The sequence below is a fragment of the Cyclopterus lumpus genome, chromosome 10 (genome assembly GCF_009769545.1).
Source record: "Cyclopterus lumpus isolate fCycLum1 chromosome 10, fCycLum1.pri, whole genome shotgun sequence".
Lineage (NCBI taxonomy): Eukaryota > Metazoa > Chordata > Actinopteri > Perciformes > Cyclopteridae > Cyclopterus > Cyclopterus lumpus.
The window spans coordinates 1,266,746-1,293,111 of NC_046975.1; the positions used below are offsets into that span (position 1 = coordinate 1,266,746).

At 43.8% G+C, this 26,366-nt stretch overlaps 1 protein-coding gene across 1 annotated transcript; it reads left to right on the top strand.

Moving 5' to 3' along the window:
- Positions 1–642: 642 nt before the first annotated feature.
- On the top strand, positions 643–20,151 carry fbxo38 (F-box protein 38). Its single transcript, XM_034543483.1, has 21 exons — positions 643–768; positions 2,520–2,758; positions 2,898–3,031; positions 5,434–5,597; positions 7,962–8,127; positions 8,264–8,539; positions 9,563–9,656; positions 10,064–10,194; positions 10,381–10,551; positions 10,631–10,773; positions 11,465–11,675; positions 12,239–12,433; positions 12,525–12,680; positions 12,924–13,664; positions 14,440–14,540; positions 14,908–15,010; positions 17,149–17,315; positions 17,731–17,876; positions 18,105–18,208; positions 18,886–18,999; positions 19,140–20,151. Exons 2-21 carry the CDS (start codon positions 2,625–2,627, stop codon positions 19,316–19,318), a joined length of 3,630 nt encoding a protein of 1,209 aa, XP_034399374.1. The 5' UTR covers positions 643–768; positions 2,520–2,624; the 3' UTR covers positions 19,319–20,151.
- The last annotated feature ends 6,215 nt before the right edge of the window (positions 20,152–26,366 follow it).

A 26,366-nucleotide genomic window follows, 5' to 3' on the forward strand; every position in this document is an offset into this window, starting at 1 on the left:
CCTCTTTCTTGCTCCAGTCAAAATAATGTGTCCCTTCCTGGACCTGACACCTTTATCATTAATCCTGACTTGCAATTAACATGTGATACCTAGTGTCCCTGGTGTCTAAATATAAATAACAAACAATAATAAAATAACCTAACTAATGAAACAGAGCTTTAAGGCTGTGTAACAGATAACATTCTTCATATAGTGAATGATTATGTACAAAGAGAATGGTATAGGTGTATGACAATATAAACAAATGGCTTTTATAAATCCTGGTAGGCTGAAATGGGAATTTATTGTTAATATACATCATTGACTGACAGACAAATTGTCCATATTTTTAGCAGAGATTATTGCAATAATTTCTGTTTTTTAGTGGATAGAACAAGGACAGCCACATTGAGTTGTCATTAGCTCGCTGCAGCCTTCAGGTGGGTGGCCCAACACCAACGTTGGAGAAGATCTCCAGGTAGAACTACACATGCTACTCTAAAGACTACATCGGATGGATACACATGGGTGTTACTGAAATTAAGAGGCAGATGAATTAGCAACGAAGCTTTAAAATGACATATAAATGAAAACTTAAGGTACGTCATGAATCCAGACACTCCGATACAGTAGGTGGCGGCGTGCACGTTGGTTTACGGTCCGCCAACACCGGCAATTAGTACAACGAAGAAGAAGAAGAAGTGCTAGAGCGCAACTCTTTAGCACATCTGCTGTAGCCACAGGATGGCTGCAGAGCAACACCACAGCGGCGTGGATCAAAGGATGCCGGTAGGTTAGCACCGTTGCTAAAGGCCTTGTTAGAGGCCATACCGTGTTAGGCTGTGCGCGTGCTTCAGTGTTTAGTTGTGTGACTTCGTTTCTCTGCACAATGTTCGCTGCAGCGATGCTAACAAGTAAGCTAGCTTTGACAAAGAGCAGGTTAAACTTTACAGCCTGATAACGTGTGACAGGTGTGGAGTAACGGGTCTTCACGTGTAACGTAGCTCTCACATTGGGACGTGTAACGTTCACGGGGTTGTAAACGGGTGTGCTGTCGTTTTTGTTAACAAACATATATATATTGTTTATGTTTTTTTTGTTGTGGTTTTGCTGAAAGCTTCCAAGCGGAAGTGACATGCATTTACTATACAGCGATACGGGAGTTGTTTCCTTTTAGATTTCACCCACACACATCAATCTGGAAAAGAAGCATCTGGAAAGTTCCGTGACTGACCACCTAAAGGAATAATAGAACCACCTAAAGGCTTAACTAGAACCAGAACCCCCTAAAGGCACAACTAGAACCACCTAAAGGCTTAACTAGAACCAGAACCAGAACCCCCTAAAGGCACAACTAGAACCACCTAAAGGCTTAACTAGATCCATAACTAGAACCCCCTAAAGCCCTTAAGGCACAACTAGAACCACAACTAGAACCCCCCTAAGGCACAACTAGAACCCCCTAAAGGCACAACTAGAATCACAACTAGAACCCCATAAAGCCCTAAAGGCACAACTAGAACCCCCTTAAGGCACAACTAGAACCACAACTAGAACCCCCTTTAAGCACAACTAGAATCACAACTAGAACCCCCTAAAGGCACAACTAGAACCCCCTAAAGGCACAACTAGAACCCCCTTAAGGCACAACTAGAACCCCCTTAAGGCACAACTAGAACCCCCTTAAGGCACAACTAGAACCCCCTTTAAGCACAACTAGAATCACAACTAGAACCCCCTAAAGGCACAACTAGAACCCCCTTAAGGCACAACTAGAACCCCCTTAAGGCACAACTAGAACCCCCTTAAGGCACAACTAGAACCCCCTTTAAGGCACAACTAGAATCACCTAAAGGCATAAATAGAACCACCTAAAGGCACAACTAGAACTTCCACCAAGGAGCTTGTGCTGCTGTTAACGGAACTTTTGTTGACGTGCAACTGCGGAACGTGAGACGTCATTCATGAGTCCCGATGTGTTTGTCATTTAGTGACCTGAATGTAGAAATGATGTCGCCTGAATATATATCTAAAGAAATGTATAGTTCCACCCGACCCACAGTGATTTTGAGCATCAATTGATGAGATTACTTCAACAGATAATTAAAATGTGTTTATTGCTGAAAGACAAGAGACCTGCCTCCTCCCAGAATCTAATATTATTCATGTTGAAATGACAGATTGTGAATTGAAAACCTTTTCTGGTGAATGCAAAGAGCTGCTTTTCATTCCCACCACTACAGAAGTGCATGTTGTGGGGGGTGTTTCAAATCAGCCTGATGAGCTGCAGCGCTCCACTCACTGACGGATACAATGTCAGTGGGTGTCTGTCTGATGAGGATTTTCATGAAGGATGTTCACTTTATCCACACTTCCTGGCAGAAATAAGGGATTTGAGGCCTCGTTCATGATTGCAGAGCAGATCTATTAATTTCCAGGTCACCTTAGGAGCGATGACATGTGAAGGCAAATGCCAAGAGTCTCTGTATCCTCTTCCCTCACTCCTGTTAACTTGTCTTCCTCTGCGATGTTGTCTCCAGAATTAAGGTTCATGCTTGGGCAAGAGAGCCTCCTGCAGGAGGGAGGAAGAGGGTGAGTGTGTGTGAGTGTGTGTGTGTATAAGCCTGGGCAGTGACACACAAGTGATGGGTCCGAGGAAGAAGGCCTCTAAACTCCAGCCTGTTGTGGGCACCTGTGGAGGGGAACTGGTCCTGAGACCTAGTGAGCCCAAAGACTACATCAATGAGCTGTCCCATGAAGTCCTCTGTCACATTTTCAGGTACGCTGCGTTCTACCGACACAACATACTTTGCTTTTGAGTCTAGGGCGGGGTCGTGTGTGCGTGTGCGTGTGCGTGTGTGTGTGTGTGTGTGTGTGTCCCAAGCCTAAAATGCAAACGGTTTGAACATGTTTTGTAGGTACCTTCCCATGAAGGACATCATGTGTATGGAGTGTCTGTCCAGAAAGCTTCGGGAAGCTGTGACACTCTACCTGCGAGTGGTCAAGGTAGTGGATCTGTGTGCTGGTCGCTGGTGGGAGTACATGCCTTCAGGTAAGAACACAACCAGGGCCGTCCCTAGCTAACACAAGTTCATGTGGAGGTGCTGTATAAAAAAAGTATTTTTCAGCATGTGGTGAAAGCCAGATGGGGACTGTCCTGACTTCAGTGGGGGGGTTTAGAGGTAGAGCTGACCCACTAATCGGTAGTTTCATCTATGGCCTCTTTAGTCCGTGTCAAAAGAAAGTGAAGCCCAACTAGCTTCCTAAAACTGGTTTGTCAGTGTGTGAATGATTAGTTTAGATCCTGATGGACAGGTTGGTACCTTGCATGGCAGCCTCTGCCATGTATGAATGTGTGTAGGAATGAGGTTGATGTGTAGCACTTTGAGTGGTCGGAAGACTAGAAAGGCCATAAAGTCCATTGACTATTCTACAACTGTAGGACCAGAGAAGAGCTTTCACTGAGATGACATCTTAGGGTCCTCTAGGTAGCGTGGTGGCCATTCGCCCAGAGGCAGAAGAGCATTATGGTCTTGACAGAGTGTAGGCTTTAGACAAATGCTTAGTGGTTAAAGTGTTGACCTGGCTGTGAGCTACAGCAGGAAGCCACTGCAGAAACAGGAAAGTGAAGTTTGGGGAAACCTGAGCTGTGGACTCTCAGAGAATCTTGCCGGGACATGTTTGGAGTTACCCTTTCACAAATGTAGCACACAACAGGAATGTGTCTGTGTTGTCACCTACGGGAAATACTCCCGCTTAGACCAACAAAATAAACACAACTAAAAAGAGAAATATTCGTCGGCAATTTTTTCAGATTCAAACCTTTCACACAGAAGCCAGCACCAATATTAGTGTTCATACATTCCACTGAAAACATTGCACCACAACACAATCATTGTTGTTATTACTATAACTCTCCACACTGGAGATGGGCTGTGTAGAAAGGTTACTATGTGGTCTATAGGGGGTGCCAAAGAGGCGTTTTATTATACCGATTGTAAACGCTGAGCTTCATTGCACTGTTTTCATCATACTGAACAGTTTAAATGAGTGTATCATACTTATGTGTTTTATTATATGTGCTGCATGTCCTTGAATACAAAGTGTAATGATTAGTTTATAATGGTCAACTCGTCATACCTGGGCTCAAAGGAAAGACGGTGTGCTTCCACTGCTTGTAATAATAAGGATTTTTTATTTTCTTTGTCAAACAGGGCAATATGCTGTTAGACCAAATGGATCAATCTCGGCCTGGGTGATGTCGAGAAAATCAAAGTTCTCAATGTTCTAGGGTTGACCATTTATGCTTTCACAAAATAGATCTTTGACACATAATCAGTAATGTAGATATAATGATTAAGTGGGTCAAGGTAAATAATAGAACAGCTACAACTGTTTGGTAAATTAAGAACCTAACATCACTATGATGGATGGACCTCGGACCCCATGATGAAAATGTAGTACATTTTAAAGTTAAGTGCATCTGCTTGGTGCACTTTGTTAGTAACATGTAGGTTAGATCTATAAAGAACTGTGTGCTCTTCATGGAATGTAACTACGTTTACACTACAGTACATTTACCTAGGTTACTCTGTACAATTGTGAGGTACTTCACTTGATGATTTCCATTTCATATAACATCTCAAAGGCAGATATTGTACTTTGACCTCTTTGCATTTGTTCCTCCACTTGGAAAGGCTTGACCTGTGATACTGGTGTGTCGTATAGCATTGTAACCGTGGGCAGAAACGACATGGTTGTGAAGGGAGTTGTTATCAGTTGCCAAAAAAGAATGCTGAGCGTTGTACACTGTGGCTGAGAGTTGAGTGAATGGTCAATCAATAATTATAATCCAATGGTGTAGTCCGACCAAAAAATGTCATACAACATAATGAATATACGCTTGCTTTTTCATACTTCAAGTATATTTTGATGCGACTACTTTTACTTAAGTATTTATTTTAATACATGGTATTTTATTTACAGTGTGCTCTAGAAAATTGAATCCTAAACACATTGGTTGTATAAATATGATTGTCTATTCACACAATTGGACACAACAGACTTTGTACCAGAGTAAAGTTTAGTGTCCGGTCCAAATGATGTGACCATCTGAGTTCTCACATAATGAGAGTAATGTACTCCAATATAATAATATACTAAACATACTCTGAGTAATCTCTAGATCAGGGGTGCAGTGCATGTGTGAAAGGGGCTCTGGGGAGGTCGGCCGGCTGTGGACAGCTACCTGGACTAGCTGCAGATGAGGATGAGTTGATGTGGTAAAGCAGGGGCGTGACAGTAGTGTACTGATGAGTGTATTTACTACTTGTGTACATCAGCGGCTTATTCCAGAGGTGTTTCTGATTCTTGAGTGCACAGCTGAGACCTTTGTGAAAAACAGCAGAGATTGAGAAAAGAATCTGATCGAGTTCATTGTGTTTTCTGTGTTAGGCTTTACAGACGGCAGCTTTCTGCTCCTTTTGAAGAAAATGCCCGATCTGGAGCAGCTATATGGCCTCCACCCTCGATACCTGGAGAGGAGACGAGTCCGAGGCTACGAGGCCTTCAGTATACCCGGAGTCCTGGAGGCACTACAAGCCTGTCCCAACATACTGGTCAGTAAGTTGTGTGAGAACGATATCCTATTGCAGCAAGGTGCACGTGTACATCACAGAGAGACTGAGGATGCAGGTTTTCAATCTAACCAACAGTCGTACCAAGTGATTCCACTGATTGGGTTCTCCTCTGCCGTCATTCTGTTTCTTTGTAGCAAAGCTGCATACTCTTGGTTTTCTGTGGTACATAACAGCTTAGTTTTGACACACGGGCGTGGTATCATTGTCTAGTCTGTAGTGACTCAGTCTTTGATCTAGGGTGTAGTGAAACGTTGGAACATCAGCATTCTTGATGATACTTATTAGGTCCTCTGGTTGTTCCAGTCGGTCAGTGGCTTTGTTGCCTTCTTATTTAGTTATCCAACTTGCAAGCAACATAACGCGGTTCAGAATCTGTTTTACTTGCAAATAAGTTTGCACATACAAGAAATTTCTCTTGGTGATCTGGTGCAAAATGCATAAGTTATACAAGACAGTAGGTATTCTAAGAAATACATACAAATATACGTTTTCTTTTTAAGTTGAAAAGATGTAGTAGTATTGATTTTTAGGTGCAGTCATGAAGAAAGTGTTTATGTGGTTTGAGATGTTGGTCCTGATGGACAGCGGCCTCCTGCCAGAAAGAGACGTCTGTGTCCAGGGTGGAAGGGAATGGCTGCAACCTCTTCTGTCTGCCTCAGGGTCCCGGAGGGATGGCAGATTGCAGCCACGGCTCCGCTAGTCCATGCCGATGTGTCCTTGAGCAAGACACTTGACCCCAAATTGCTCCCGTAGCTGTGTCTACGTTGTATGCATGTTAATTAGTCGTGATAGGCAGGTGGCATTAGCCACTGCCATCAGTGTGTGAATGATGTCATGTAGTGTGAAAGCGCTTTGAGTGGTCAGAAGACTAGAAAAGATCTATACAAGTACAGACTATTTACCATTCTCATAGGAGGGATGATAGTCTGCCATTGTCCTTGTTAGTGGCTGCAGCGTACCTGAAGCTGATGGAGGAGCAGAAGATGGACTCAATGATGCCAGTGTAGAAGTGCACCATCATGGTCTTTGGCAGGTGTAACTTCTTCAGCTGCCTCAGGAAGAACATCCTCTGCTGAGCCTTTTTGGTGATGGAGCTGATGTTCAGCTCCCACTTGAGGTCCTGGGTTATGGAGGCCAGGAAGAGGGAGGACTCCACAGTGTGGCTCGCACATGGGGGTGGGGTGAGTTCTTTATGAAGTCCACAACCATCTCCACTGTCTGCACAGAGTTGAGCTCTAAGTTGTTTTGACCACGTTAGGTCATCTACTGGTCGCCGACTCATCCCCACCTGGGACGAGTCCAATGAGGGTGGTGTCATCTGGTGATTGGTGGAGGTAGAGCTTCAGCATTCAGGGAGAAGAGTAGAGAAGGGTGCAGCGCGGAGGGGAACCCTTTGTCTTGGAAGTGTTTCTCCAGCTTCACATGCTGCCTCCTGTCAGACCGGAGGTTGGTGACCTGCAGGTGAAGGTTGATCCTTAAGTAATACTGAGTGTCCATAGAGGGGTTTCTTTTGTGCCAGGTTTTTTAGGTCAGTTGTTACCGATGGTGAGAGAGTGTATGTAGCTGCAGTGGAAGATCTTTGAACCGTTCAGAAAGGTACTGGTAATCTTCACTGGATGAAGCCTTAGACCAGTCTCTGAGACATGTTTCAAAGGCTTTCATATCAAAGAGATCACTGTGCTGCTGAAGAAAATCCTGTTATGCTCTGCACATGATAACACAAAAAATACCTTTTGACCTTCAGTAAAGATTTTGTTTTGCCACACTGCTGTTTCAAGGTTAGGAATGGATGTTCACATGTATACCTTTTCCACAGCTTTAAACTAGGGGTGAACAATTCATAAACATTTTATCCAAATCACAATATGGCCTGAATTAGGAGGTGCAATATTTGTTAAAGAACAAATGTCAAATGACCATTTTCAATGAGATGATGATGATAATAATAATAATAATAATATATCCTTTATTGATCCCTGTGGGTAAATTCTTCTCTACATTTGACCCATCCTTAGTTATTAAGGAGCTATTAAGGATGCAGTGAAGCAACTGGGGGTTCAGTGTCTTTCAACATGAACTATGGGGAGAGCGGGGATGGAACCGGGTACCTTGTGGTTACAGGACGACCACTGTCCCCATGAGCTACGGCCGACCCCAAATGATATGCTGTTCTGAGATAACGATAACTGGCCTCCGCATCACATTCTACAGACTAAATAAAACATATTTGTTACAAATCGCTACAACATCTTAACACACCCTATCTAATTAAGATAGGGTTACAAGGGGAAAAGCTAGTAAGTGGATCTTTTAGTGAAATAACCTGCTTTGACCTTATTTCAGGGGCTGGAGACATCCCATCTGGAGCTGGTGGAAGCCATATGGAACTACATGCCCCAGGTTCATATACTGGGAAAGTTCCGTAACCGTAACGGAGCTTTTCCCATTCCTGCTGAGAACAAACTGACCATCCCCATAACTGCAAAAATCCAGACCCTACATCTAGTGGGTGAGTAGGACCACAACAGAAACAAATCCTCACTACTGGATGTAAAGCAGCTTCATCCTGTTGGAGAGCCTTGCTGCGTCACCTCTAGTTTGTAGTGCTGTATGGGTGTACTTCACATCGGTTTTGTTTCTCACAGGTGTGAATGTCCCAGAGATCCCCTGTGTGTCCATGCTTCGCCACCTTTATCTGAAGTGGGTCCGTCTCACCAAACCACAGCCGTTTAAGGACTTTCTGTGTGTGAGCCTGAGAACCTTTGTCATGCGGAACTGTGCAGGGCCAACCAACTCCCTCAAATATGTTCCCTTGGTTACTGGGTTAGCATCAGCCCGGAACCTGGAGCAGCTGGAGCTGGTTAGAGTTCCCTTCCTGGGAGGGCTGATCCAGCACGTGGTAGAGGACAGTTGGAGGTCAGGTGAGGAGGTTATGTGTTTAAAATCAGCCCTACGCGTGGGTTTTCCTGTTCCCATTAGTAATGTACCGGGCCGTAGTACATCGGTGATCCGTACGCACACCCCTGCGCTTTGCGCGCATGTGAATCGGAAAATTTAATTACAAAGTTTAACCATCATACTGTGATAAGTTTGACATCCAAATATGCAATGCATTTTTTGGCTCACAAGCAAACAGCAATTGTTATCAACAAAAAAGAGAGATTAATTTCAGCTGGCGGATACAGTCCCACCTGTGAGGTTTGTGCATCCCGAGTTCCCATGGAAGTGTAATCAGAAGAATGTATGGAAACGCCTACATTGCTTTCATCTTTGTGGCACACTGCTCAAACAGTTCAGGTGCTTAAGACATTGTGTCTTATTTTTGTGTTGTGTGACATTTATGTGCCCAATTTTCATTCCTCACCATGCTTTTTGTTGCTCTATAATTGAGACTGACAATCATTTTCCACTGTCAATTATATTCAGTCATTCCAGATGATTTGAAACCTCATAGTCGGGGTTACACTTGTCTTTTCAGTCAGACTATTGTGAGCCGTTGTGCCAGATCACAACTCTAATATCTGTGTCTATACTTGACTCACAATATTTTCTTTCAGATTTCCGGTTGTATTTCTTTTTTGTTCGTCTTAGCAGTCCTGTCGTTTTGTAGATGCTTTATTGCAATTGCATTGCAGACGGGTTCAGTCCTCCACTCTGAAATGTTCTTCAAATACTGCTGGGACTGCTCTCAAGTTTAGCTTGTGGCATCGGTCCATTAAATGGCTGCCGACCTTTTCATGCTCCAATTAATCATATCGGCCTTTTAAAAATCTGCCATCAGTTGAACTTCAGTCAAATTGATGAGATGGAGCCAGCTGGTCAACCAGATCCTCTTGTCTCCTCGACTCTAGATACCAAGTGTGATTTCATATTTCTAGCTAAACATCCCACATCTTTTGGTTAAAGTTTTTGTTTGTTCTTTGTGATACTGTCTGTACCTCTAGGAGGATTTCGGAACCTCCACACCATTGTGTTTGGAGCCTGTAAGAACGCTCTGGAAGTGGACTTGGGCTACCTCATCATCACCGCTGCTCGCAGGTGCACAGCAGTCATCAATTCCTGAAACTGAGGGGAAAACACGGGTCCAAGTTTAAAGCAAAATGCAAAGGGGTTCAGCTTGTGGGCAAATATTGGAGACACTGAACAGAGTAAAGAGTAAACGTGTAGTAAGTAAGAAGGATACTTGCAGTGTGTGAGCTTGTTAAGGCATCATAGGGAGTATTGTGCCGACAATATCTGTGGGCTGTATGTCAGAATAATTATCACAGCATTATTTTTCTATCTATATACTATAACATTTATTCTTGTAAACAAACAATCTTCGTGATAGAAAAGTCAGAATTCCCCCCGGTGTTTTTAACTTCATGTCCTCCGTTGCAGACTTGATTTAAGTGCTTAGTAGGACCAACAGAAACACTTACCTCCATGATGTCTGTGTTCAACAGGCTTCATGAGCTGCGCATCCAGCCTTCACTGACTAAAGATGGAGTCTTCTCTGCTCTCAAAATGGCTGAACTCGAGTTCCCTCAGTTTGAGACGCTTCATCTGGGATACGTGGATGAGTTCCTGCTGCAATGTTAGTTCCTTCTATCCAACATGACCACCATGGCCTGTTTCCTTCCTGACAGAAAGGGGCAGTTCTCCTGTACTTGACCCTGTTGTTGTTGTCAGTCTCACCAGGCTCTCCCACCGTGTGTCGATTTGGATTGAATACATTAAGTTTACGAGTGTGTTGGAAACAATGTTTGTTTGCTAAATGCAGGTAAGCTGAGTCATTCAGAGCTGGTGAAGTACGGTCTGGCTGATGTCATTGAGAACCCCGGCATCATCACAGATATCGGCATAAAGGTGGTGAACGAGGTGTTCACTAATATTAAATACCTGCTCATCTACAACTGTCCACACCTGCATAACCCTCACCACTGGATCACAGGTAAAATTCATGGCCTGAATATTCATGTCCATATGTCACTTTCTCTCTATTCTAATAATCCGTGTTCGTCTGTCCTCAGATCAGTCCAGATGGAGTCGCCTCGTTGATCTCACTCTGGTCCGCTGTCATGCTATCAAACTAGAATCCTTCTCCCAGTTCATAGAGTTACTGCCCAGCCTGGAGTTTATCTGTCTGGACCAGATGTTTAGAGAACCACCCAAGGTATTTAGACACTCACAGCAACGTGAACCATCACATGTGTTTATGAATGAAAATTAAATAAAATAAAAAACGCAAAGTGTATCCAAAATAGTAACTAACGCCATCCAACTGAACTCCAGAATCCATGTTTCCAGGATAATTGAAAAGCTCATACAGTTTGTCTTTACCCGCCACCTGATCAGTACTGCACATGTGCAACTTTCAAACAAGTGAGATGGCTCACTTCCTTTGGCTACTTCTAGAATCGGCTCCAGAAAGAAAACCTGTTAATATTTTTTTTACGGCCAATCCAAAACCGACCTTCTAACCTTGGAGTTCTTGTGGTCCGTACTGGTTTCAGAGCATTCCCCTGAAGAGAGGTCTGATAACCATTTAGTAAACACTGTCGGACACAAAAGGAAACGAATACTAGTCCATGTTGTTGTTGTCAACACTTTCACAGTTTAAGTGTGCTATACAATTGCAGTCCATCTAGCATTTACAGTGCAGCCCTACCATTACCTTCACATCGACATGCATCCATATGCATGATGAGTTGTAATCAGTAGTTGTGTGCCCAATTAGTATCAGCAGAACAACACCATAACTGAGTTATGTCGTTAAAAGCAGAAACACTGAACGTTCTACTCAACAACAACAACAACAACAGTAGAGGTGTGCTGATGCATAATGCATATTGTGTGTGTGACAGGGCTGTGCCAGGGTAGGCCTGAGTGCAGGAACTGGTATTGGAGTGTCCTCAGCACTGGTCAGCAACCAGAACTCCAACAATGACAATGACAACAACAACAACAACAACCACCACCATAACAATGAGGCCAACCTGCCTCCTGCTCCTCCACCTGTCGTCAACAACATAATCAACAACAACAACAACAACCAAAGACGGCAGCAGAACAATGGCAAGTCCCACCTGCATTCTTAGTCAACATCATGGATTTTGGCTTCTACAGTATTTCAACCATTAATTTTTCACATTTTCCATAGAAGCATAGCGCCACGGGCAAATATGTAAATGTTGCAAAAAAACACACCTGAATCCTGTATTGGGATAATTAGTGCTCTGTACAAATAGGAACTCAATTAGAATTGAACATGTTAAATGGCATCACCAACAATCAGAAAGCAGTAAATGGACCGTACTTGTAAAGCACTTTTCTAGTCTTCCGACCACTTAAAGTGCTTTTGCACTACATGTCAAAGTGTTAAGTGGATTGCTTTCAGATTTATCTAAGTTTTGTGATCCTGTTAACAAATAAAGAAATGGAAACAAATCTAATAATAAGCTCTTGGTTATTGGTTATTCTTGGTTTCTGGAGGCGGCTGTGGCATAGTGTGGCTCGCATGTGAAGAACCCTGAACCCCAAGTTGCTCCCCAGGCCCGTCACATCAGCCCTCTGCTCAGACTGGGTTAATAATGAGGCTTTATGTTTGGATCCAAATAAAGTTTGTTTGTTTTTCACAGCACCAGTGGAGGTAAATGGGATGGAAGAGGTAGAAGAGGAGGAGGTGGTGATGTTGGAGGAGGAAAACATGGAGGCTGGTCCTCAGATGGAGCTGAAAAGAACAGAAGGGGAGGTGAGAGTTGATGTGGCTGACAGGGCTCCAGGGCCCAGTCTTCCAGCTGGAGCACCACAAGCTCCTGATGAGGAGCAAGCAGGTTAGGAGCTGCTCTTTCATACTCCGTTTCATAAGATCTCCTTATTTATTTTATTTTTGATGTCTGCTGATGCATCCCCCGCCCTCTCCAGGTCCCAGTGGTTTAGTCCAGCAGTGTAGACCAGCTGATGCCACTGTTCCAAAGCCCCCGCTGGTCATCTCAGACTCCGACAGTGAAGAAGAGGAAGGCCTTGTTTCCAGGCTAATGCCAGCCTCCCGTTTGCAGCAGCCAGCTTCCTGTACAGAAGGTGTCCGCACAACACGGAACACACCCAGCAGTCGGTCAATACATGTCTTATTGTGTTGTGGGTGCACTATAGCTGTGTGTGTGGGGGGGGCTACAGTACGCGGGCAAATGTGGAAGTAAAACATCTCACCTTTCTTGTTCAGTAACAAAGAATTGTGCTCACACACACACGCATAAAGTCTTTGAAAAGCGGGTTGAAGAGCTGGGTTCATCCCACCAATGTAACATCAATGTTTGTTTCCAGGTAAAGGAAAGACTCCTCTGAGGCGGGGCAACAATGTGGCTGTATCGCTGGAGATCTCGGTAAATCAGCCAACTCGGGTGTTAGAAAGCAGCTGTGAGAAGAGCTGTCAGGTGACAAGTGAACAGATCAAGGCTGACATGAAGGCTGCTGTTGAGAACAGCAGGAGGACTAGCGTTAAAGGAATCGCCACAGAGGCGGTGGAGACTGCTGCAAGACCTGGGGCTGACAGTGGGCCAGTACGGGGCACTGGGAGTGCTGGGGCAGCAGCAAGGACCGGGGTGAGGCCAGTGACTGGATCAGTGGGCAGGGTTGGACCTGGAGCAGCCACATCCAGGCAGGTTGGTGGCTGTGGGAGGCTGGTGGTGGGGAACAGCCACCAAGCAACCGCAACCACAACCACTGACAGAGCGACAGGAACTGGCAGGACTAATGACTACGCAGAGAGCCCTTCTGGTACACCGACGGGGGACCGTTGCACAAGGGAGACTGGGGTGAGGCAGAGCTCTGGTCCTGCCTGTGCTGACAGTCTGGAGCCCCGGGGTGCAGCTGTAAACCATGCTTCTAGGAGACCAGCGCAGCCCACTGGACAGGGAGAGAGAGTGCCTACCCCTGCTCGATCGCCCTCCGCTACCTTTTCAGGTTCACAGAATGGTCAGGCCAGAGACGAGGACTTTGTTCCTAGACGGCCTTTGACCCGATCCTGCACTCGTACGTCCTCTGTGTCCCTGATATCTGAGACAGGTAAGACCAGGCACAGAACACATGTAGTGTGTCCACTAACCAGCAATTCAGGGGAGTGAAACTTTTGATCTTGTGCAACAGCTCAGGCCTGTGGTTTCATGTTGGTGCACATTGAGCTCAGTGAAGTGGTAGTTGTGCAGTCAGTCCTTTAATTTCCCCCTCTAAAGACTAAGAAACATGACACATATTGATCTAACTCACCCTTTAAAGATCAGGGCGAGCATAACAAAGTCAAAAGGAATGGGGACAAGACCAAAAAAGGAAACCTATTACTAAGATCAGTGACCTCTCATATTCCCTAGCATATCGATATAGAAGAACTACCACTGTGTATATCGGCACAGTTGCAGAGCCTAAATTATTTAAATATTTCTAAAAAAACCTATGTCCGGCATGTACACGCATTAAATGTGAGTTGTTTTGCTTTTAAAGTCGTATTTTAGTGCTACCTTGAGCCAGTAGGTCTGAAGGCTTAGTTTGAAAACCATCCTCATCGCTGGAGGCCCCAGTAATGGCACACGCACACCTGAATGTACGACTCAACTGTCTGCAGTTGAGTTGCATTGTGGGTAATGTAGGTGCCAGGTTTTGACGAGGAAGAAGAATGTATTTTTTTGTTGTTGTTTTTTTACTGCCCATCATGAGTCTGTTAATGGAGGGCAATGCTAAAGTGATGTAATGTGCCTTCAGCTGTTCTAAAATAGTTGTTTTCCATTTGACAGTTAAAGACAGTGCTGCTTGCTTTTCTATTGTTGAAGGTGATATTGTTGTTTAGATCTTTCCAGAGCCAGGCCTCGAGTAGCAGTGAGGAGGAAACGAATGGCTGACAAATCAACCAGCACCTCGGACCCGGTCACAGAGGACGACCACGTACAGGTAGGCGCCCACACACTCCCATCTGTAGACAGTCTCATCGTCACTGTAGATGAAGTGTTGTTGGAAGGCATTTACATTTACTGTACATAGTTTGTAATACAGTTCTCATAAACTTGTGGCAATGAGTCACAAGATTTTCAACATAGTTTTCATCCGCTTGTGGGAGCCAAAGTGTGGCAGGTGGGGCTGAGAGGAGATACTTGAGGTCAGAAGGACCTTTTTCTGGTTTGTTGTCTTAACAAATGAATCACTCAATCGCTCATGTGAGCACCAATGAGCCAGGATGCTCATGTGAGGGGAAGTTAACGGTGTACTGTGTATCCTTTGTGAGCATGATTGACATTCTGAGTTGCTTTTGCTCATGCAGATTTTGTCTCTGAAGAGTAAGAACCTGGTGGGCATCACTCTGACCAACTGTGGGATCACTGACCTCGTCCTCAAAGACTGCCCCAAGATGATGTTCATTCATGGTAACGGACCAACGTGTGCATGTGGAATTAGCAACTTGTTCAGACCACCAGGGGGGTGGAAACAAGGAATGTATAAATGTGGTAAATCATTCCCAATGCTAGTAATGATTGCAGTGCACGGCTCTACTGCCAACAGCTTCGGGTCTCTCCCTCGCTGCAACCCTCACATCTGCTGAGCTTTATGCAAATCAACTGTGGCAAGGGACGAGCGAGGCTCATAGGGAACGATCCAAACGCTGATGCTGTCAGTATTCTACAGACACATTGTGTAATTACCACTTCCTTATCCATCCATCCATCCATTATCACCCGCTTATCCGGGGTCGGGTCGCGGTGGCAGCAGGTTCAGCAGGCCGACCCAGGCTTCCCTCTCACCCGCAGCACTTTCCAGCTCATTCTGGGGGATCCCGAGGCGTTCCAAGGCCAGCCGGGAGATATAATCCCTCCAGCGTGTCCTCGGTCTTCCCCGGGGCCTCCTACCAGTTGGACGTGCCCGGAAAACCTCTAATGGGAGGCGTCCAGGAGGCATCCTAACTAGATGCCCGAACCACCTCAGCTGACTCCTTTCGACACGAAGGAGCAGCGACTCGACTCCAAGCTCCCCCCTGATGTCCGAGCTCCTTACCCTATCTCTAAGGCTGAGCCCGGCCACCCTACGGAGGAAGCTCATTTCGGACGCTTGTATCCGAGATCTCGTTCTTTCGGTCACGACCCAGAGTTCGTGACCATAGGTGAGGGTTGGAACGTAGACCGACCAGTAAATGGAGAGCTTTGCCTTCCGGCTCAGCTCCCTCTTCACTAAGACGGACCGGTACGGCGCCTGTTTTACTGCTGCAGCCGCACCGATCCGCCTATCGATCTCCCGCTCCACCTTACCCTCACTCGTGAACAAGACCCCGAGATACTTGAACTCCTTCGCTTGGCGTAGGCAGTTTGCCCCCACCTGGAGGGAGCAATCCGCCGGTTTCCGGCAGAGCACCATGGCCTCAGATTTGGAGGTGCTAACTCTCATCCCTGCCGCTTCGCACTCGGCTGCAAAACGCCCCAGTGAATGCTGGAGGTCACGGTCCGAGGAGGCAAACAGGACCACATCATCCGCAAACAGCAGAGAGGCGATCCCGAGACTCCCGAACCGGATCCTCTCCGCCCCCTGGCTGCGCCTAGATATCCTGTCCATGAAGGTCACGAACAGGACCGGTGATAAAGGGCAGCCCTGGCGGAGGCCAACACCCACCGGGAACGTGTCTGACTTACTACCGAGGAGACGAACACAGCTCCTACTGCAGGCATACAGAGACCGGATGGCCCGTGCCAACGGGTCCGGCACCCCATACTCCCGCAGCACCCCCCACAAAAACCCCCGAGGGACCCGGTCGAAAGCCTTCTCCAGGTCTACAAAGCACATGTAAACTGGTTGGGCAAACTCCCAGGACCCCTCCAGTAATCTTGCGAGGGTAAAGAGCTGGTCCACTGTTCCACGACCGGGACGGAATCCGCACTGTTCGTCCTGAATCTGAGGTTCGACAAGCGGTCGGAGCCTCCTCTCCAGCACCCTGGCATAAGCTTTTCCCGGGAGGCTGAGCAGTGTGATACCACGATAGTTCGAGCACACTCTCCGGTCCCCCTTCTTGAAGATGGGAACCACCACCCCGGTCTGCCAGTCCATGGGCACTGTTCCCGACCCCCATGCGACACTGAAAAGGCGTGTCAACCAAGACAGCCCAACAATGTCCAGCGCTTTCAGCATCTCAGGGCGGATCTCATCCACCCCTGGCGCCTTGCCACCAAGGAGCTTTTTGACCACTTCCTTAGTTAAAGCAAAACAATTGTCTATTTTTAATTTTCAACTTTAGAACCTTGGAATCTTTGATACGGTGTCATTTCTGGAAAAACACCATTAGAATCTCAAAATGATATAATAATTGACTAAACGGCAGCTTATTTTAACATATTTATAGTCTAGTTACCTGCGTTGACAAAAAAGAGCTAAACATGGGGAGATTACATGTTCATGACTGTTCTTCAATCCAGGGTTTTGATTGACAGTGTTAAATAAAGCCATTATTAACCTTATGTTGAGTTCTAATAGTCCAAAAGCCTTCAGTCACAGTGTCTCGTTGTGTCCTCTCTCTCTGTAGCCACCAGGTGTCGGGTGTTGAAACAGCTGCGGGTAGAAAGTGCTCCCATAGTGAACCGGTTTGATTACGCTCAGTGTAAAAAGCTGGACATGGAACAGGTCCTGGATCAGATACTGAGAATGCCTCCTGAGAGGAACCGCATCATCTACATGCGCCCTATGCACCAGGTTGGTACGGTTTCCTTAAACCATGGATGTATTAAGAACTTTAATTTGAAAAGCTTTGTATTTGCATCACAGGGGAAAAAGCGGTTGCTACACCGATATATTAACACAATTAAGTCAATACTGCCTTTTTATAAATGTACATTTTAATGCTGTTAAGGCTTATTAAAATGTCTACATTTGCCTCATAGTTAAAGTCCTCCTGCAAACATAATTTATCAAGGCTTTTATTTTTAAATAAGTCGGCAACAATTTAGCCGATTTTTTTTTTTTTTTTTTTTTTTTTCAACCAGTTGGACATTCTTTGCTGCTTTTAGTTGGGAGATCAATTTCATGCAGGCAATTAATACAGCACTTCTTGTATAAATAGTAACGGTGGTCCTAATGTTGACATTGTTCTACCTCTACATCTCTGCAGATCGACTCGGTAGCGTTGGAGCGTCAGCTCTTCCAGGGGCCCTATCCCTATCACATCGCTATCGTGCACGAGTTCAGCAACCCTCCAAATATACGCAACAAGGTTCGCATTCGCAGCTGGATGGACACAATAGCCAACATCAGCCAGTGAGTAATGTCTCTGATAACAGGGATTCAGTCAGGAATCCCTTTCTGGTCTAATTCTTCCTGCATGTTAACCGTAATGAGAGGGTGAACGTGGTTTGATTAATCGGCATGACCAACCATCCAGGAGACGGGGGCACTGTCCTCAAGATCGTCTTCAAAAAGCAGCAACAACAACCAGTCTAATCAAATGCCAAGCTAAACTGATCTCTGTATGTATTTGTGTCTCAGAGAGTTGATCAAGTACGAGTTCTTCCCAGAGGCTACGAGGACAGAAGAGGATGTGAAGAAGTATCCCACGTACCCCTGGGGCCGGGAGATCTATACACTGGAGGGTAACAGTTACATCTTCATTAAACCTGAGGATAGACGCATACCACTCAAGTAAACCCTTTTCTGCTGTGTTATTAGTAACACATTTAGATCATGTGTGCTCTTTAAGAAGCAAGACATTGTAACTGTGATTCTTAATGAGTGCTTTCATTGTCCACATTAGTTGAACAGTGTTGAAATCACTGCCTGCTTTGTATTTCATGTTGGAATGAGCTTGAAACGTATGACAATCTATTTGCAGTCCATTACTTTCTGAAGCCTCCATTAGGTTCCTGGTTGAGGCTCTGCCAAGTTTGTAATGCAGTCAGCTTCACTTCCTGTTAAGGATCTTTAGGGGGGAAAACAAAATGGAAACCATAATCACCAAAACCATCGGCGATGTCCTCAGTCCATCGACGACAGCTGATTAATTGGTCTAGTCGCTCAACCCTAAGTCCTACTGTGTTCACCCAATATGGAGTTCACACACAATACATTTCAGTGTGTTCTGTTTCCGGTGCAATAAGCAGTGATGTAGAGAACTGTGTGAGAAGCTGAACATCTTCTGGATGCATCCTGTTGAAGAGGAAGAGCATGAAGTACAATGTATGGCCTGTGTCCAAACAAAACGAGTTGACTGGATGTGGTGTTCAGTCCTCAACCCTTCCTCCTTAAAGGCTTCTATTATGTATTGGTTCAGGACTCGTGGATGGTGCTCCCTACAGCATGATAACAGACTTCCCCTGGCTGAGGACTCTGAGAGCAGCTGATCCCAACAGTTACGCCCGCTATGACTTTGAGGACGACGAAAGCAGTGAGTGCAGTCAATACTGTCAGCGGTCTTTAAAGGGGACGTGCTAAACGTCCACAGTTCATTACCATTGTCCCTGTGATAGACAGAACCTGGTCGGTCATAGCAGCACTTGAACTATTTTCTCTCTGTTGTGTTAAAAGCCACCATCTACGCACCCAGGCGGAAAGGCCAGCTGTCAGCGGACATCTGCATGGAGACCATCGGGGAGGAGATCTCAGAGCGCCGACAAAGCAAAAGAGGAGTGTTTCAGAGGGTGGTGGTGCTCTTCCTCCATCACTGTGATACACCAGGAGAACCTGTGGATGATGACTACATCTAGACAGATGACGGTCCTGCAGCGCTGCCTAAGCTCCTGACTGACACACTTTTATTTGGAAAAGAGACAGACAGAGATGTTGTCGTTTGGATGAGGTTCACGGCATATCTGATGCTGATTTTCTTAATATTTGAGCAAAATCTTAAAGCTTGTATGACCGCCCTAGAACTGTACATTCTCACATATAATATCTCTAATATAGTCCTGTTTGGCCAGTATTGACGGCATAACCCCAGGCAACTGCACAGCTGCTTGTCTATCATGCAAGCAAGGGTTATGCTCCTCTTCTGATCTTTCACCCGTCCACCGCCAAAGTCTGCCTACCTCCGCACCACATATGTGACCAATCACAGACAGAAATGGCCTTAGACAGAAATGTCAAAGAAGAGATACTTTTTAATTCAGTTTTAAGTTGTTTTTTCTTTAACACGCAGAAGAGTCAGTGGCTCTGGATGGTGGACAGTGTGTCATGGCTTTGCTTTTTACCACAAGCACTAGGCGGAGAAGAGATGTTCAGTCCACGTGGAGCTGAGACAAAGGAGCACTTGCTGCTAACGTTCCTGCGGTTGATTCTCGTACTAAGTATCAGTCCTCTTTGCATGACAGGCCTGTGTGATAAAGACTGAACGCCCCACTGCCAGGGAAACTGTTGGCTTCATGAGCTAGTTTGTGTAGCTCCAGTTGTCGCTCATCCAGCCTGACCAATCACAACACTTCCATGCAAATACTACACGTCCTGCATGGCTTTGTCATGCTGAGACGCAGTAGTTACCGCAGACTATGCAGCATTGACAGAATGGCTGCAAGTTTGGCTTTGTTGCAGTTCTGACCTTTCACACACATATATATATATATATATATATATATATATATATATATATATATATATATATATATATATATATATATATATATATATATATATATATATATATATATATATATATATATATATATATATATATATATGAGTTGTGGGTTTATCTAATCTTTCTTATTCCCATCTCCCGACAGGGATTGTAAAAGAGGAATGGGTCAGTCATGTCATACATGTATTCATACAGTATGTATCACTAGGACACAGCTCTAATAAGACATTGGAACAATACTGCAAACAATTATTCTCTCAACAATCTCTTGTGCAATACCCAAACATTGACATGTAGTTGGTTTGACTTTAAGAGCTCTTGCTTCACTGCTTCTGTCTTCACTTATCAAGTCTGTGAAACTATTGTATTATGTCAAGTGGCGATTACCTAAAGTAATTTGTGTGGCTACCCTTAGTCTCAAAGAAGTTGTAATATGAAATTAACCATCAAACTGTTTTCATTTTCAGAATTAATTTTCATTGCTCAGGATTGTTTTTTTCTTCTAGCTTCCTCTAAATGATTTCATTGGCCATGTCTATGGACAACTCTGTTCTGTTGGACTATAGAGCAGGACAGGACTGCCTGTCCAGGACAGGACTGCCTGTCCAGGTTTAGGACGTATCAGGTATTCCCCAAATATGTTAAAGGGTTTGGGTTCAAAAGATGAGTAACTTCATGAACTGACTATGAATGTTCCCTATCAAAGGAACTGAAACTTCTTTTTGCAGGTTGAATGAACAGAATATGATGCAAGTTGAGACTTCTGTTTGTGTATAGACTGTACAGATGTCATGGATAAAGAGACACTTCCATGGTGTTTATATGTTTATAATGAGAGAACAAGACTATTTCACATTGAAAAATAAAATAACCAAAAAGAACTCTGGTTGTCTTTGTCACATGTTCTCACTGTTCAATTCAGTTTATTTTGTATAGCCCAAAATCCCAAATTCCAAGGTCAGGGATGTCGTATGTGTACAATCTGTACACGTACGACATCCCTGACCTTTGACCTCACATCAGATCAGGAAACGCTGCCAAATGATAAGAAAAAAAACTTTCACAGGGAAAAAATGCAGGATGCATCCCGAAGGAGGCCAGACCAATAAGGCCAGGCCTTTTGAGAATGGAGGCACAGAGAAGGAGGTCAGGTCCAGGCCAGGGGCAAGGAGCCAGGAGCAGCCAGGTCCAATGGACCCTATGAGACAAGAAGGCACAAAGACTCGGGGGAAGAAGTAGAGTTAGTAATGTGCAATGACGAGAGAAGAGGAGATAGGTGCTCAGTGTATCCTAAAACATCCCCCAGCAGCCAATAAGCCTATAGCAGCATATCAAGGGGCTGGACCAGGGCAAACCTGAGCCAATCAAGGCTTCGTAGGTGATGAGAAGAATTTTAAATTTGATTCTTGATTTTACATTATGTGGTGGAGGCATGCAATGTGTTAACATTCTGTGCCGGCATCACTTTCTTTTGTGGTGGACACACCCAGGATCAAAAGAAAAACATTTCAATCAAAGTCTGCATAGCATGGCCAGTTAGGATAGATGGATGGGTCAAATACGGGACTTTCACCTCAGAGACGGGTGTTTGTGTACATTGTAAAACAAAAGCCATTTAGTTACTTTACATTATGTAGGCTACAGAAAATGTTATGTATCAAAAATTACGTAGGCTAGGTGAGAAGTTATGTAATATAGTTATTTAAAACCACAGGAAACTTATAAAGGGCAAAATATTGACTTAATATATAGACCTGTACTTGTATCAACCCTTTAGGGTCGGCTGTAGCTCATGGGGAGAGTGGTCGTCCCGTAACCCATATCCAGTTCAATCCCCATAGTTGCATGTCAAAGTGTCCTTGAGCGAGACACAGACTACTGCTCCTTAATAACTAAAGATGGGTCAAATGCAGAAGAAGAATTTCCCCACTGTGGGATCAATAAAAGTGTCAATTTCTTTCTTTATCGCACTTTTCTAGTATTCTGACCACTCAAAACGCTTTAACACTACTTCTCATTCACCCATTCTTTACACTAATGGGAGGGGTGCCACCTGCCCATCAGGACTAACTAACAGTCATACTCATTCATACACTGCAGGAACTGTGGGAATTTGGGGGTTAAGTGGGAGCCAGAGATCGAACCACCGATCGCTGAAAGGACGACACGAACCACAGTCACCCCGAGTTGACATTTGTTATCTAACAGGGCTTTCCCAGCTCTAGAGCTTATGGCAAACACACACATGTTTTAGGCACACCTGAAGCTAATGTGAAAACCCTGCCATGGATAACTGTCTGGATGAAAACATAACTTCAGTTTTATCCACACTCAATAAATGGCAGAGGAGGTAATATCTGGTTTGCTTTCATCTGTGCAGTGACGGCCAAGTCTTCACAGAGTGAAGGAAATGCCGCGACAGTCATACACAGTCAGATCTCACTGATATGTGGCTAGCAACATCACACACATGCTGCATCACTCTTGCCGCCATGTCAGGATCCTGTTGAGTAAAGACATCCTCCTGTGTGGGAGCATCAAACCATGGACAAATAGTGTAGGGATTCCCCAAATATTTGGAAATGTCACATCCTGATGTCTTAAAAGCTGCAAATCTGCTGCCCATCATTTGACAAAGCCTCAGGAGAAGGTTCAGGCATCTACCACAGGATGCAGGACAAGATTTAGAAAGCTAATACAGGTGTAGGCATAAATAATTGACTGGACCTTTACATTAACCTAGTCTGGACCAGAAACACAAGTCAAGTCCAAAAACATTAGAATAATAATATAAGCATTTGCGTTGTGAGCAAGGACTTCTTTGGTCATCCTGACAACTCTTTTAGTTATAACTGGGTCATCTTCCTCCTCTACAAATATGCTGCCTCTACTGCTGCTGCCTCTTTTCATCTCTTTTCATCCGACATCCTCTAAATGCAGAGGCATGCACGAGTTCAGCAGCAATGTGAGGGACTTGGGAAAGAGTGTGCAGGTAAGGTGGTATAATTCTGATCAGACATTGCATGTTTCTTACCTCTCATACAGGCCAGGGAATAGTACGTCATTAAATGTATTTTATGATCTCCAGCTCATTTATTGACAAAGTAATCAGATGTTAACAATGAATGAATTAGACAACAAGCATTCCAAAGAAATTGTTTTAGTAATCTTCCACTTCTCTACATTAACAGTCTAATGATTTAGTTATTTCCCTTTTTACTTAATGTTTATTTGATATGATACAGTAGTGCAGTATATATTATAATATGTTGTATATTTGGGGGTATTGTGTGTGTGTGTGTGAGGTCAGTGGTGAATCCAGACTAAGCAATCAAAAGCAGTGGGTGGATGGTAAAAGATCCTCTTGTAACATCATTGGCAAACACTGAAGACTGTTTCCAGGCATGTGAGACGTATCCTTCTCACGTCATCAGCCAACTGACGTCATATAGGCAACAAGGAAAACTGATAATGTTGTGGGTAATAGATAAGTCATTAAACATGTGCAAGCAGCCTATTACTTGCTGCTGCTGGGACTTCATCTTTGACCAAACTGATGATGATGGTGTTTTCTTTAACTTTGTTTCTTGTTTGGATTGACAGAACTGTTCTGAGAACTGCAGCTCAATTCATTCATTCGTAAGTATATCATGATGTTCTGCATGTTTTCTCTTCACAGAACTCCACTCGTTCTTTTTGGCATCCTCACTTTTTGCCCTGCCATGAATCAAAGACAATACTCTGAGTCTTCGCTGACTCTTTTCACTTTGAACTATTGTCCATCTTTAATTTTTCCCTTTATTTCTGGGAATACAATGCAGACATCTTTGCCATAGCACTCTGTATTATGCGTTTAAAACTGCTCTATTCTGCAGTGTTCACACACATTGTCAGCGCCTAGCATTTACCACTTCCTCTTTACTTTGCTATTATCTGATCTGAATCAATTTCAGTTATTCCTGCATAGCTTTGTTTGACTGGTAAATGCAGTGTTTTTCTAATCCTTTCTTACAAATAATGCATCTTGATCCAACTCCCTACATGTGCATTTAACATCCTAGTAAATTAATTAATTTGTAGTGTAGTAACTCTTAAAATAAGATAAGTTATAGCTTTAAAAGAAGAAAAAAATACTTAAAAAGTCACAAAAGTGTCATTTTAAATTAGAAGGAATTGATAACAACAAACAAGACACCTCAGAAGGGGGAGCTGGTTGAATGAACTGGACTTAATATTTGGTCAAATGTTGACCTAATCTCTTCATATTATCTCCTCAGGATGGAACCTGCAAGTGTTTGAACCTCAACGAGTCCCAAGAGGTAAGTAGTGTGTGTTTTTGTGTTTGAGTATACGAGAGAGAGAGATGATTATCATTATTAACATAATGGGAGTTTGTACAGTGTAAACCTCTTATAGTGATCTCATCTGTCTGGTTCAAATTGATCACTTTAAGAAGATGATTTGTACAACAACTTATTTTCATGCAGATTACCTATTATTTAATTGACATTTGTATATATTTATTACATGAATACAAAGGTATAAAACAGACAGCCTTTGTATTTACTGGCTTGCTGCTGTTTGGGGTGAGGCTTTACCAGTTTTAGAAAATGTAGCTTTTTGAGTAAGTAATTACTGGTATTGCTGTAAACTTTTGTTTTAACTGTCTTGACATTTTAGAAAATGTACCAGAGAAAGTCAGATGAAATAAATTGAAATCTTAAACTCTGAGCATCCAGCAAAGAGATAGGCCATAAAACATGTTTCATTTAGTTTAGATCAAAGACAGGAAGCAGATAAGAACCTCTCAGAAGTCCTGTCCGCATTGTGTGATTAACCAGTGTGTGAAATACATCGTCGAGGACCTTGATTGACACTTGAGACCTCCTGTAAGCCTTAATTGCCTCTAATCATAAGATAATGTGTCACATGCAACTGTCACTAAAATGTATTTTAAAAGCATACTAATGCACAGCAGTTTTCATAATTCAAACTGCAAAATTATTTATTTACAAATATGAAAAAAAGAGTGACATTTTAATTTATTAAATCGTGATCTGGTTTCCCTAATGATAGCCACAGCCATGTGCAGTACCAGACACTCAAGTACTGAAATGCTGCTCCTTTTAAATAAAGCAAGACAATAAGCAAGCTATCAAATGGCTCTTGAATCAACTAAATAGGCGATATGTGGGCATTCATGTGTTCTGACGTTTCTATGTCTGCCCTCTGGACAGGAATGTGCCTCTCCTGGTTATGCTATCAAAGCCCTGCAGTCCCTGCACAAAAGTATTTCCCATCAGGAAGCCATAAAGCATCTGATCAAGGCACTGACAAAGTGGAAAACCTTTCCACAGTGTTGGGTAAGTAATCATGGTTGAGGATTGTGTCTGCGTGTGAATATAACAATACAAGTGTTTGAATGGCTGTGAATGTGAATTAATTAAGTCCTGATGGGCAGGTGAGGTGGTACCTTGTATGGGAGCCCTGCCATCAGTGTACAGATGTGTATGACGGCATGAAGTGTAAAGCACCTGTAAAGTATGGTTTACATTTTGTACTACCTTGCCTTCATGATTTTGAGACATTCATTTGGTAAAGGTAAGTGGACTTGCAATACAAATGCAATTCCATTTGCCATTTGCATTGGCTATCAAATCTATCAAATCGTTCTTGTACTATAAACCTGTCAATGTTTAAATAAAAAATTAAATATTAAGAAGATTTAAAAACAATGAGAGTGGTGAGACTGAACCATACTGTAAATGTCCACTAAAAACAAAAAAATGAGCTGAAGGGTTGCAAAATGACTTAACATTAATGTCCATGTGCTTCTCTCTTCAGGAAAATATGACCTTATGTTCGTTGCCTGTGAACCTCTCACCAAAAAGCCTTCATAAGAAACTGGAACACCTGGCACAACTGAAACGCTCAAGTAAATAACCTCAGTTATCTGTGGTTACCTGTGAACCTGTTTCTGCTTCAGTCATTCGAATTCATTTACATTCAGCAATGACAGATTATTCTGCAGTCATCAGTGTGATCACTGTATGCTTCAAAGCATATTTGTCTGACTTTCTTAAAGTATTTTATTCCAGCTGGTTACTGAACAGATGTTCTCACGATTTATGAAGCATAATTTGGAATAAGAATGGACAGTTCTTTTGGTGGATTTTCACTCA